The sequence below is a fragment of the Martes martes genome (assembly GCF_963455335.1).
Source record: "Martes martes genome assembly, chromosome: 7".
Taxonomy (NCBI): domain Eukaryota; kingdom Metazoa; phylum Chordata; class Mammalia; order Carnivora; family Mustelidae; genus Martes; species Martes martes.
Window position 1 is genome coordinate 118511793 of NC_137894.1, and position 15040 is coordinate 118526832.

Here is a 15040-nt window from a genome sequence, read left to right on the forward strand (position 1 = left end):
CTCTCAGGTTGTAAAAAATACAAATGGTGAGCGGGCTGGATTTGGCAGGCCGGCTAAAATCTGCCTACCCTTATCTTAAACTGTTATTTAACACCTTTTAATGATTGAAAAAATGTAGAAATAATGTCTTTCCAACTGGTCTGTTGCAGGCTGGAGGCATTGTACCTCACAGAGCCTCATATATACACACAGTGGTCTCCATATTTGTTTGCGTATTAATACATCATCTGTTAAAACTGATTTTAAAAGCATTCATGCAGTTGGCAAGCAATTATTGAGCTCCTACTATGTTGCAGGCACTGTGACTGTTATGTTCTAGGGATACTAAGATGAGTGAGCCCTTAAGGAGGTTAGTGAGAGAGGTAGAAACTGGGGCAGATAAACTGTAATATCACAGGAGGAGAGAGAACATGGGGATGGGCTAAGGGCCGTAGGGAGCCAGAAGCAAGAATATGCTTGTTTTTTGTTATCTTTCTCCAAATTATAATTGAAAATTAGTTTGAGAACTTTCAAATGTCAGGGTATTTTTAATCTGTAGTGAAACTAAATGTAGGTTTGGATCTAAATAACATTTTATTTTATTAGAAAATGTTTCTGGTAAAGAATGGGTAATTCACATCTCGTTTAGACTCACAGGCTGTGGTGAGGAGTTTCTTTCATAAGAAGTACTTTACTGTGTCGCAAGAGTAAAATGAGTTATATATAGTGCCTAGACTCAAGGCCATCTCTGTTATTAACAGTTTTCTTAGCCCCAAAACAAATGTCATGGAAATTCTTTCTCAGTTCTAAAACTTCATTCCCCCTGATTCTAAACCAATGAGAGCTGTGCATCTTCCTTTTATCTATCCTTGTTAAGAATTTGCCTTTGTGATGTAGCAGATTATGTGGGCTAAAAAAATAAAAAATCACTTCTGCAGTATACTTATTAATACTTGGGTTTAGGTGTGCTGGTAAGATCTTGTAAGATTTATTACAACATTCCCTGTGTCTGCTAGGTCTCCAGTGCCTAATAAGAGTCCCTGCACACATTACACTGGCAATGTTTGTTGAATGGTTGAATGGATATTCCAGTTTTAGAAATCCTTGAAATGGGGAGCATGGACGACTCAGTCAGTTAAGCCTCCAACTCTTTATTTCAGCTCACATGATCTCAGGGCCCGGGGATTGAGCCCCATGTCAGGCTCCATGCTTAGCAGGGAGTCTGCTTAAGGATTTCTCTCTCTCCCTTCTTCCTCTGCTTGCCCTCTCTCTCTCTCTCTCTCTCTCTCAAAGAAATAAAGATAAAAAAAAAAAAAAAGAAATCACCGGAATAAGTGACTATTTAAAAATACCCACCAAATATTCAAGGTTTTAAAAGATAATATTTTAATTTTAACTTTCTAACCTTTAACTTTCAATTCGGACTGTTTGACTTTCTGTTTTACAGATCTGGAATGAGAGGTCATTTGACATCAATTATATCAAGGTCTGTACAACTATAAAATCTTTTTATCTTAAAGTTATTGGTAAGTAATTCTCTATGGTTCCATGGAAATTAGTGGAAACACTGTTTTTTACAGCACAGATATTTGTTTTGCTAGTTGTGATATAAAATTCAAGCAAAAGCTTAATCATATTTAAATTCCTGATTAAAGCATAGATAATTCCTTGTGAACCCCAAATTTCCTTTGTCTGAAGACTTGTGTTGAATTTTCCTATTTTAAAATATATTATTTGTGGAATTATGATAATCATTATAAAAACAATGCATCATGGTAGACTTTTAGGACATAAAGAAATGTAGCTTTTTTTTTCATTGTCAACTGAGAAAAGGAGGCAAACCTGAAAAAGAACAAAGACCTTTATTTGGGGTGTCGGAATTGCAACTTGGGGAGCACAGATCCTGGAGTAACCAAAAGTGTCCTGCCCTGGTGGGGAGGGCAAGGGGTTTTTATGACAAAGAAGGAAGAGGTAATTCCATGATGTAGATAAAGAAGAGAAAACACTGCTAATTTGGGGCTGACTGGTTGAGCCATTTCTGGGAATCTCTCATCGATTATTTTATTGGTGCTATCACAAACAAAACTCGCTGGAATGTATTAATTCACTTTGTTATCCTCATATGTTCTGAATGCCAGTTGTTCTGTTGAAATGTTAGGAGCAATTGCCTGTAACACTCTTGCCACTTCTGGCCCAGGTCAAGGGTTCATCTCTCGGAAAGGAAGTCTCTTCTGGCCAGAAATTTTATACAGTTCCACATCTTACATCAAAATTTCTCGTATATAGTCTCATGGTTATTTTCTTTGGAATGCCTGTTACATTGGAATGTTCCATATGTTTCTCTCTGTGATTAGCAAATAGGTAGCAAATAGGTAACATTTGCCAAGTGTGTTTTTTGGGGTCGCTTTTCCTAGTTATTTATCTCCATTTCATTCTTACTAGCTTCTTTATTAGGTAATTACTATTATTGCTGTTTTTCAGGAAAGGAAAAACTGAGAATAATAATTCCTCTGTCACTGGGAAACTAATGCCAGTTTAACTTTTCAGGTGGAGGTAGTCTCTGGTTTGCTTTCCAGTTCTTTTTGTCTTGTGTTTGCTCCAAAATACATGGTTTTGTGGTTATATTTTGTTTGGGTTTTAAAAAAAAATTTCTTTCTTTAAGTGTGTTGTGTGTTTAAGCAGGTAATATCTGCTAAATTTCTTTCAATTTATTTATTCATTTATTCCATCAGCAAGCATTGACTCAACACTGGGGGGTGTCAGGCATTCCGCACATGCTTACAAGACAAGGACACAAAATACTGTTGCTGCCCAAAAGGAGTTCACATTTGAGGGCTATAGTCCTGGATGGGCAGTGAAAATTCAGCCATAATTTCTGTAGCAGAATAATGCCCATGCAGGGTTATCAGAAGGTACAGAGTGGACATTGATGCTGCTGCCTATGCGGATTAGGGAATGCTGTTAGAGAAGGTGACATGTGGTTGGAATCTTCAAGGTGGGATGGATAGGAACTCCCCTGGTTGCTAGGGCAGGGACAGGATGCCGCCAAGAAATGATGATTGAGAGTAAAGGGATGTGGGGGGAAGAGCAAGGGTGTAAGAGAGGAGACAAGTGGGGACTCTGAGCCACGCGTAGGCTTCGGTGATCGCCAGGGGACCGGCACGCTTTAATCTGGAGCTGTGGAGTTTGATGGGGTGGCTTGCAGCCAGGTCCGTGTAGGTCAGGGTCACCTCCAGGCTGCAGGCATTATCAGTGAAGTGAGATGTGGTGGAGGGGGCATCGTGGGGCTGTGGGAGGTGGGGCAGTGGAGCTGGGATAAGATGGAAGCACAGGGTTGTTCCTGCAAAGTTGTGACTTCTGTGAGTGCGGGGCTAATGAGAGCATCAAGAACCCAGGGTGGAAGCCACGGTCTTGCTGTGTGTTCTGTGTGGCCCCACAGTTGGGGGCGGCTTCACGACAGGGTCCCAATAGTGAAGGTGGGGAACTTTTTTATCTACCCAGGTTTGACGTTTCACAGCCTGTGTTTTTTCTCGTGATTATACATGTGCTTCTCTAGTTCATTTCATTTGAAGGAACCATTGGAAACAGTAGAATCTGGTTTCCTTTTTCTTTTAAACTAATGATCTGCATATATGGTGGTAGTTTACTTAATTTTTTTTTTTTTTTACTATTATGAGTCTGTTGTTGATTCCATTAAAGTCAGAGGGAGAATTCCTCTAAAGCATTTTTACCTCTTGGGTTTTTTTTTTTTTTTCTTTTTACATTCCCATGAAGTAGGTTATCTTAATGATAATGCTTTATATTTTCCATAGGAGGCATGTTTCTATTGAGAAATAATATTGATACTATTATCCAGGATGCTGATTTTCCAAGGTACTTCAGCTATTGTGGTGGTAATTCAACAGCTGAAAACTCATTTGTAAACTTTGCTGTGTTCTCTTTCTCTCTCCGAAAGGTGTTAAGAAGAATGCTGAACTATCAAGGTCTCGATCGAGTGAAAATCATAGCGAGTGACAATCTCTGGGAGCCCATTTCTGCTTCTATGTTGCTCGACTCTGAGCTCCTGGAGGTGATTGATGTTATAGGGTAAGGAAGGTTTTGCTTTGAAAGCTTATCAGTTTCTGATTGCTTGCTTTCGATACTTGACTGTACCTTTGTTTTTGCTTTTCCTTCCCACTTGATTACATTTTCAGAGGGAGCTTTCTTGTATTTACTTAACTAAAACACCCGTGACTGGTGTTTCATTCCTTTCCCTTTGAAATGTATGCATGGTTGACCCTTGAATAGCACAGGTATGAACTGAGCCAGTCCACTGATGTGTGGAATTTTTACATTACTATAAATGTATTTTCTCTTCCTTGTGATTTTCTTAATAACATTTTCTTTTCTCTAGCTTCCTTTACTGTAAGGATACAGTATGAAACACATAGAACATACAAAATATGTGTAATCAACTATTTATGTTATTGGCCTTGTGGTCAACAGGCTATTAGTAATTACATTTTTGGGGAGTCCAAGATTATATTTGGATTTTCAGATGCACATAGTTGGGGGGTCATGCACATTATTCGAGGGTCACCTGTAGTTTGAGATCTTTCTATGACAATGGAATGTATTGGTACTTTTCAAGAAATGTGTTAACGTTTGGAGTAATGAAACATGGCTTTGTTTCAATTAAGGGACAGAGTAGTATTTAAATTTTAGAAATTACAACAGACAGACTTCCTGTATTGGGCATTCTTGCATGAGTGAACACTTCATGTAAATGGCACGGCTGATCACCGGCCATGGCTCTTGGCATGTTTCCTTAGCGGGCTGGCTTTGACCCTGCTCTTTAGTCTAGTTTTGCCAGTCAGTCCTTTGGGCCTTGGCCTTCCTGAGTTCTAGTAATTTTTTTCTGTCTTTTTAAATTTTTTTCCAGTTTTATTGAGAAATAATTGACATACATCACTGTATAATTTTAAGGTATAGGGCATGGTGATTTGATTTACATATATGTGAGATAATTACCATGATAGGTTTAGTTAACATCCATCATCTCATATAGATACAGTCAAAAGAAAAGGAAAGATGATTTCTCTTTATGATGAGAGCTCCCAGGACCTACTTTCTTAACAACTTTACTATGTGTCCTATAGCATTGTTCATTACAGGCCTCATGCCGTATAGCACATCCCTAGTACTTATTTATCTTATAACTGGAATTTTGTGCCTTTTGACCATCTTCCTCCAATTCCCTCTTCTTCTACCCCTCACCTACCAGTATTTTTTAAAGTGAATTTGAATTTTGTCTGTTGTGATGATGTATATAAACATTTGAAAAATAGAATACACATATGTATGGAATGCACTCTTCATTCACTATGAAGACTGCTTGATCTACATGTCCCTATTTTTTTTAAATGAAGTATTTTGAATGTATATGACGTAGGCAGAATAATATAACGAATCTCCTGGTTCCTGTAACTCAGCCTCCATAACTGTGACCCCATGGCCAGTTCTCCATATCCTGTCCATTCTGTTACCTGAAACTAGGTTTGCATCTTTTGATGTGTGTGGAGCCAAAAGACACACCAAAAAAAGGGTTTTACTTGCAACAAGTAAAGGAGAACACCAGGAATGTTTCCAAAGCAGGGTCTCCTTGAACAACAAAACTGAGGAAGTTTTAGGTGGTGGGGCTTGCTCAGTGGGGCATTCAGCATGTAATGAGGGGCAGAAGTCATCTTAAAGTGACAGAGCCCAAGTCATGAGGGTCAGCATCATCAGTTCCTGGTATCTGAGCACTCAAAACGGTCCAGATCCTGCAAAGATAGCTCAAGAATGTGGGTCAGGTCAGTCTTTATTTTTAAACCAGCACTGGAAGATTTACCACTGATTTATTGGTCCTGATATGATTAGGTTATCTCCTGGCCTGATAGTGGCTATTTGTGCTTACATTTTATGGTTTCCTTAAAATTGTTATCTACCGGGATCTGTTGTTCTGCAATTTCAACATGTCTCAGGAAGTTCTGCAAGAAATGTGCTTTGGGCAAGTAGTGCCAGTCAGGCCTAGATGGCAAGATGGCTGGGGGCCCAAGATGACATTTCTCATGTCAAGAAAGCTTGTCTTTCTGTTTCCGGGGGCGCCTAGCTCTTTCTGCTTACAGTTTCTCTTCTTCCTCCTGCATTATTCTGAAGCAAATCCCACACATTACGTTATTTCTTTCGTAAAAATTTTAGCATGCATCTTTAAAGATTTCTTTTTTTTTTTTTTACCATAAATGTACCAATATTACATCCAAAAATGTAACAGTTTCTTGATATTATCAAGTATTTGTTCCTGTTATTTTATAGCTTTAATTGAATCTGCATCCAATTTAGTTTTGTACATTGTGATTGGTTGATGTTTAAGTCTTTTCTGATTTTTTTTGGTTCCTGTCCCATCTTTTTTTTTTAAGATTTTATTTATTTATTTGACAAAGAAAGTACAAGCAGGGGGAGCGGCAGGGAGAGGGAGAAGCAGGCTCCCTGCTGAGCAGAGAGCCCAGTATAGGGCTCAATCCCAGGATCCTGGGATCATGACCTGAGCTGGAGGCAGACGCTTAACCGACTGAGCCACCCAGGCGCCCCGCTGCCCCATCTTTTTATTCCCTTTCATTTGTTAAAGAAACTGGATTGTTTGTCCTGTAAAGTGTCTCACAGTCTGGGATTTAATAGTTTCATCCTTGCAATTTAGTTTAACCTGCCCATCTGTTCTGTTTCTTACTGGAAATTGACAGAAGCATTATTAGGTTAGATTTAGGATTATTTATTTATTTGTTTATTTTTGGCAAGAAAAGGAAGATGTATTTAAACATTTCATACATTGAAATTAGAATATAGTTTTTTGCCTTTATTGTTAAAACTTACATAAGCAGCTCAAGTCTTGAGGGGAAAACAAAGTTGTATTAATTTTTGAATATATTTGTCTAGGAAAAAATATTTGAATGAAGCTATGGGTTTTGCCGTGTCTTCATGAAAAAGTTAGTTGTTTAATTCATTGTATCTTTATTTTTCTTATTTTTTTATTTTTTAAAGATTTTATTTATTTGACAGAGATCACAAGTAGGCAGAGAGGCAGGCAGAGAGAGAGAGAGGAAGGGAAGCAAGGCTCCCCGCTGAGCAGAGAGCCCGATGCGGGGCTCGATCCCAGGACCCTGAGATCATGACCTGAGCCGAACGTAGAGGCTTTAACCCACTGAGCCACCCAGGCACCCCTCATTGTATCTTTATTGATATGGGCATCTGACAAAGCAAATATTCCTTTGAGGATGCTTTAGCTCTGTTTTATTTTCTCATTTCATTGCACTGTGGTCATTTAATGCCGAATGTATTTAAAAATTTTTTTTCAAAAACTTTCCCAGAAGCTTCTTTTTGTCTTATTATATTAGGATATATATATATATATATATATATATATATATATATATATATATATTTAAAGATTTTATTTATTTATTTGACAGACAGATCACAAGTAGGCAGAGAGGCAGGCAGAGAGAGAAGGGAGGAAGCAGGCTCCCCGCTGAGCAGAGCCCTATGCGGAGCTTGATCCCAGGACCCTGGGATCATGACCTGAGCCGAAGGCAGAGGCTTCAACCCACTGAGCCACCCAGGTGCCCCTGGGTATATATATATTTTTAAATCAGGATATAAAGGTTGAGTGTGTATTATCTACCTTAGTGATTGCATTGTGTAGGTATTCTGTATCCTAATTATTATGTTCACTTCAACTATCCAGGGTTACCCAGTGTTAGTTTCCTCTCACTTGTGGGTTTCAGTTTCATGCAGTTTATGCTTTTGAAAGTTGCTCTGTGTTATGTTACAGGTATTAATGTCTTATCTTATCATCTTATCTTTGAACTGTTGACATTAGAAAATGACATTCTTTGGGGTACCTTGCTGGCTCAGGAGGAAGAACGTGTGACTTTTGATCTTGGGGTCATGAGTCTGAGCCCTACATTGGGTGCAGAGGTGACCAAAAAAAAAAACCCGAAAAGGAAAGAAAATGTCATTCTTTGCCTCATTATATTTGTTGGTATGAATTTTGCTTTGCCTATGACTAAGAAAGAGACCTCTGCTCTCTTTTCATTTATATTTGCCTGAACTATCTTCGCCCATATTTTCATCCTGCACCTCTTGACGTTATTTCTTTTTATGTGTGTGTCTTGCATAAAGCATAGATTTAGATTTCGCTTTTTTCGCTGCTCTAAAAATCTTCTGATTTTAATGCTTGGTTTAAACTCGTTTGTACTTAAAGATATTATTGAAACCATATATAATTAATGATATAATGATATACTCTATATTGTCTTATTATTTAATTATTTACACTATATATATATATATACTAAAATAAAATCTTGCTATGTGATTTGTTTTCTTTGCTCTTTTTTTTTTTTTTAAGATTTTATTTATTTATTTGACAGAGATCACAAGTAGGGAGAGAGTCAGGCAGAGAAAGAGAGAGGAGGAAGCAGACTTCTGGCAGAGCAGAGAGCCCGATGCGGGGCTCGATCCCAGGACCCTGAGATCTTGACCTGAGCCGAAGGCAGAGGCTTTAACCCACTGAGCCACCCAGCAAAGCCCCTTCTTTGCTCTTTTTGAAGGAAAAGAGTTGTTACTTAGCAAGGTTTGATTTTTGATTCTATGGATTGCATTTATACTGATACCTTTATACCAGTGGTTCTCAGCTGGGGATAATATGCCTCCCACGGAACATTTGGTAATGCCTGGAAATATTTGTGATTGTACTGGCATGATGGGTGGAGGTCAGAGATGTTTCTAAGTATCCTCCCAAGCACAGGATAAATTCCCCACAACAAAGAATTATCCTGCCAAAATATCAATAGTGCTGCAGTTGAGAAAATGTTCATACTAATACTCTTAGTTCCTTTTCTATGTAGTTATTATGTGTTGGTTTACTATAAGCAGTGCGAAACTTATTTCATAACTTCCTCTTTCTTGCCTTCTCACTCCTACAATGGAATTCTAATTATCAGAATTTCTTAATCTTTGTACTCTTATATGACCTTAAGCTTCTACTGTCTTGACTGTCAGCTGCAAGCTGTAGCCTTCAACTCCCAGCCAGTTGGCAGACTTTGTTTACATTTCATTTTCTTTCCTCCTCCTCCTATTTTGCATCTGGTATATTAGTTACACATTATCAGAACATGTAACCTGGTGGCTCAGTCAGTTAAGCATCGCCTTCAGCTCAGGTTGTGATCTCAGGGCTCTGGGTTGGAGTCCCATGTCAGGCTCCCTGCTCAGTGGGGAGTCTGCTTCTCTGTGCCTCCCTTGGCTCATGCATTCTCTCTCTCAAATAAATTAAAAAAAATGTAATATTTATGTACTAAATTACTCTTTCTTTTAGTCTAGTTCTACCATTAAGCATATGCAGTGTTCACCTTCAGGTCTTTTGCTGACATTCCTTAGATTCTTGGGTGTCAGAAGCTTAATATTTGTCTTATTTTTCAGGAAGTGCTAATGGAAACAATATTTCTTGATCTCTTACATGTTTATTAACTCTTCGTCTGTGGCCTTTATACTTGAAGGACAGTTTGGCTAGATATAAACTCCCTGACTCACATTTTCTTAATCCTCGAATGTCATAAAATTTACTCTGTTGGTTACTCACATAAAATGTTGCTGTTGAGAATTCTGATGCTAGACTCTTTTCTTTCTTTCTTTTTTGGTTGTTGTTTCCCCCCTCTTTTGGACCTCTCACTTACCCTAATGCAGAAGCAGCTGCTGGTGGTCTACCAAAACCTATCCTGTTCTTGCTGGGCCCAAGGCAAGACACTCAGCATTCTTTGCAGTTAAGATAGGACAATAGGATTAAGTTTCTGGTAATGAAATAAGAGCACAATTGATAAGTAACACCTGAGGGTTTATACTGTAGGATATTGGGTACACTCTCTTCTACCCCTTTTCTTTCCTACTGGCTGGAATCCGAGGCAACCATTTGACCAAGAAGAAGATAGAAGTGCTGCTTCCACCAACCTTGATTCTCAACTTGGGATGATTATATGGAAGTAAAATATACTCTTTTTCTTTATGCCACTACATTCTTTGTAGTCTGAGGCCTCTAAACAGTATTTCCTATTTTTTGTGTAAACATTCTATTTTCTCCTGAATTCCTTTTCTTTGCAGGATGGAAATAATAGAAAAAGCCTCATATTAGTTAATGAAACTGTCTCCAAGAAGAGCAAATATCCTTTTGTAGATATGCTTATCTTATATTCCAGTAAAAGGAATTAATTCTATTTCCATGGGGGGATACTTGAAACTATATCCTGGCTTCTTGGATCATCTGAACTATGTCAGACATCTCCATCTCTAGCTTCCACATGTTAGGATATTATTTAAATTGTTTTAAATTGTTTTCATAGACCAAAACAGAATGTGGTTAAAGCAATATAGATGCTTATTTCTTGGGTGAAAGTACAAAACAGTATATTGGAAGAGTGAGCAACTCTGTTCTACAAGGCGCCCTTTGGTCTTGTGGTTCTGCCATTCTCAAGTGTGTTATCCTTGATTAGACTTATTTTTTTCTTCCTTATAAATGACTTGGCATAATTCCTGTATATTCAAAGAATATTTTTCCTTAACTTTTGAATCTAGAAGTTATATACTCTTTAACATTTCCAGTACATATTATATGCCTTTTCACTGTCTGTATTTAAGTGTTTTCTTATTTCAATAAGATTTACTTAAACCTTTTTTTTTTTAAGATTTTATTTATTTGACAGACAGAGATCACAAGTAGGCAGAGAGGCAGGCAGAGAGAGAGGGGGAAGCAGGCTCCCCATTGAGCAGAGAGCCCGATGCGGAGCTCGATCCCAGGACCCCAGGATCGTGACCTGAGCTGAAGGCAGAGGCTTTAACCCGCTGAGCCACCCAGGTGCCCCAAGATTTACTTAAATCTTAATTTAAATGATTATCCTGCTCCATTGCTTTGGTTTTCTTTTTAGAATATCCAGTAATGCATTTTGGATCTTGTTTGCATATTGCCTTTGTTCTCTGTTTCTCTCAAACCATTGTTATCTCTTTATTTCTCTTTGGTTCTCTATAATTTTATCCTTGCTATCCTCTATTTTCCTTATTGTGTTTTCCACAGTGTCTATTCTATCTTGTGTTTCTTTTTCTTTCTTCATTTCTAAAATGTGTTTTTTATAATTCTAGAATTCTCTCATTTTAGTTTCCTATACCTCTGTTGTCTAACAATCTCATCTCCTTAAACATTTTTTAACAAAGGATACCATACATATATACACATACCAACATGCATATATAAAAGTATATCAATCATAAGAATATGGCATAGTGAATTGTCACAATGTGAACATAACTGCATCACCACCACCCAGGTCAAGAAATAGAAAATTATCAGTATCTGAGCAACTCTTCCCTTGGAAAGCTTTCTAATCATTGGCCTCTCCTCTGGTCCCAAAGGCAACTACTAATGTTAGCCCTAACACTGTAGACCAATTTTCCCTGTTTAAAAACTTTAGAGGGCATGTGATGTGATGAGAACTGGGTGTTACATATAACTGGTGAACTACTGAATTCTACATCTGAAAGTAATGATGTACTATATGTTGGCTAATTGATTTTATTTTATTTTATCTTATTTTTATTATGTTATGTTAGTCACCATACAGTAAATCATTAGTTTTTGACATAGTGTTCCATGATTCATTGTTTTTCTATAACACCCAGTGCTTCACGCAATGCATGTCCTCCTTAATACCTGTCACTGGGATAACCCTTCCCACCACACTCCTCCCCTCTAAAACCCTCAGTTTGTTTCTTGGAGTCCATAGTCTCTCATGGTTCGTCTCCCCCTCTGATTCCCCCCCTTCATTATTCCCTTCCTTCTCCTAATGTCCTTCATGCTATTCCTATGTTCCACAAAGAAGTGAAACCATATGATAATTAACTTTCTCTGCTTGCCTTATTTCACTTAGCATATTTTCCTCCGGTCTTGTCCATGTTGATGCAAAAGTTAGGTATTCATCCTTTCTGATGGCTGAGTAATATTCCATTGTATATATGGACCACATCTTTATCTATTCGTCTGTTGAAAGATATCTTGGCTCCTTCCACACTTTGGCTTTTGTGAACATTGCTGCTATGAATGTTGGGGTGCATATGGCCCTTCTTTTCACTGCATCTGTATCTTTGGGGTAAATACCCAGTTGTGCAATTGCTGGGTCATAGGGTAGCTCTATTTTTAACTTTTTGAAGAACCCCCACACTGTTTTCCAAAGTAGAAAAACTGTGCCAACTTGCCTTCCCACCAGCAGTGTAAGAGGGTTCCCCTTTCTCCACAACTTCTCCAACATTTGTTGTTTCTTATCTTGTCAATTTTTGCCATTCTGCTGGTCTAAGGTGGTATCTCAGTATGGTTTTGATTTGAATTTCCCTGATGGCTAATGATGATGAGTGGTTTTTCATGTGTCTGTTTAGCTAATTGATTTTATTTTTTAATTTAAAATTTTTAAAGAGATTTTATGTATATATTTGACAGAGAGAGTGACAAAAGAGAGGGAACACAATCAGGGAGAGTGTGAGAGGGAAAAGTGGGCTTCCCGCTGGGTAGGGAACCCAGTATGGGGCTCTATCCCAGGGTCCTGGGATCATGATCTGAGCGAAGGCCGGCACTTAATGACTGAGCCACGCAGGCACCCCTGGCTAATTGATTTGAAGTAAAAAAAAGTTTATTTACCTGGTGTCATAAAGGGACACCTGGGTGGCTCAGTCAGTTGAGCATCTGCCTTTGACTCAGGTCATGATCCCAGGGTCCTGGGATGGAGTCCTGCATCAGGCTCCCTGCTCAGTGGGGAGTCTGCTCTGCCTCTCCCTGCTGGCTTGTGCTCTCTCTCACTCATTCTCTGTCTTTCAAATAAATAAATAAAATCTTGAAAGAAAATGGCATCATTGAGTATCTGTTATTTTGGTCAACATTGTATTCTTGAGATTAACTCTTATTGCCAGGTATAGACATGATTCCTTTTAATTCCGGTTTTGCATTCAGTTGTAGGAATAAGTCACAATTTATCCATCTGTTCTTTGTTAGTGGTCATTTGGATTGTTTCCAAATTCAGGTTATTGTGGAATAATGAGATTTTGTTCAGGAGTTCTTCATTCTCTGGCTGCCCCCTCCCTAGGAAGTATAGATCTCCTTGCCATCTTCATGTTGTACTTGGCCTACACTGTGGAAGCCCCCGTTCTGTAGTCATAGTGCCTTCTGGGGTCTGCTCCTTCTGGGCCTCCCTACTGCCCAACTGTTGTCTCTCCCTCACCCTGAGTATGCCTGTCTTCATCAATGTGGGCTTTCGTTGGGCAGCTTAGCCTCCCCGTGAGGCTCCACCATTCCTGATAGGATTGTTGGCTACGTATTTCTGAAACCGTGAAGAGTTGAGACCTGTATGGTCTAATTCGGTAGCCACTAACCATAGTTAGCTAAGGGGCACTTGAAACGTGGCTAGTCTGAATTTAGGTATGTTGTAAGTGTAAAGTAGACACTGGCTTTTAAAGATTTGATATTTTAAAAATGTTAAATGTTATTAGTTTTTTATGTTGACTACATGTTGAATGATAATATTTTGGATACACTGGGTTAAACAAAGTATATCAGGAAAATTTCCCTTTTGCTTTGTTTAAATGCAGGTGCTGCAAAATTTAAAATTATACACGTGTTGCTCACCTCATATTTCTGTTGGTTTAAACTGTCAACAGTATTGTTCTTGGATCTCTTAGTTATCTGTAACTTTAAAAGAGATACTTTTTCAGATTATAAAAATAATTCATGATTATAAAATAATAAAAATAATTCAATAATTCAAATTCATAGAAAATTTGGAAAAGGTAGAAACCTTGTAAAGATAGAACTTACTCAGAATCCTAAAATCTGGAGATCATTAGTAACACAATAGCATATTACTTCCCAGGCTTTTACTTTCTTTCCCCCCTTTTTTTTTTCTTTTTAAGATTTATTAATTTGTCTTAGAGAGAGAGTGAGAGCGAGCATGGCAAGGCGGGGCAGAGGGAGAGGGAGAGAGTCTCAAGCCATCTCTGAACTCAGCGTAGAGCCCTTTGTGGGGCTCGATCCCACAACCCTGAGATAGAGATCACAACCTGAGCTGAAACCAAGAGTTGACGCTTAACTGACTATGCCACCCAGGTGCCCCTAGGCTTTTACTTTTTTCTGCACGTATATTTGACTAGAGACAGACCAAGCATACATTTGGCTGAGTAACATTGGGATGAATCTTAATACTAGTATGTGGCTGAATATCATGATCATAGAATGTAGTTCTAGGATATTTGGTTCTGAGATGCTTTAGGTTTATTCTTATGAAACTAAAATGTAAAAATTTGTTTAAATTGTTACAAAGATTAGTAACAGTCTTCACGTGTTGGGCATTGTGGTATCAGAATAATAATTTCTTAACCCTGTTAGGTGCTAGCCTACCCTTGAGGTCTCTGAGGTAGTGTGTGTTTACACTTGCTGAATCAGATGCCTGTTTTCAGCAGAGTTTGATGATGATGCGGCAACATCTTGCTGTTACTTCAATTTTCTCGAATCCTTCTTCTTATGTCTTCTCTTGTTTGTTTCATATTCTTTTCTTCCTCATGAAATCCTGAAATGCCAAATTGATGCTGTGTCCTAATTCATCTTCATGAGGTAGAATGAATTCCCAAATGGGAATTTTTCTTGAAAGATTCATGACCTAAATGGAATTAAATAACTACAAACCAAAACAGGTCTTCATTTCTTTAATGTAATGAATACTGCAACACCAAACTACAAAGTTTAGAATTATGACATAATCCTGTCCCCATTATTATGCTCATATTATTAAATTTTCTGTAAATAATTGTTGTCCTAGAAAGTATACACTCATGTGCCTAAAGTCACTTAGCTGATATGCTCTCTTGTTCTTGTGCCAACTGGCCATCATTTTCTACTTCTATTTCTATTTGAAATTTCTTAATTGTTTTTATTCAGTAATCAGTAACTTCCAAAATCATCGTT

The 15040-nt window shown here is 38.1% G+C and overlaps 1 protein-coding gene across 1 annotated transcript in view; it reads left to right on the forward strand.

Annotated features, from left to right (window-relative positions):
- Positions 1-15040, forward strand: part of GALC (galactosylceramidase) — a gene marked incomplete at its 5' end in the record, with an annotated part of 59138 nt that overhangs the window by 13252 nt on the left and 30846 nt on the right. Inside the window, 2 exons of the mRNA XM_080809602.1 lie at positions 1427-1465; positions 3935-4065. Of these exons, the coding sequence (XP_080665728.1) occupies positions 1427-1465; positions 3935-4065 (170 nt within the window). The remainder of the gene's footprint in view (positions 1-1426; positions 1466-3934; positions 4066-15040) is intronic.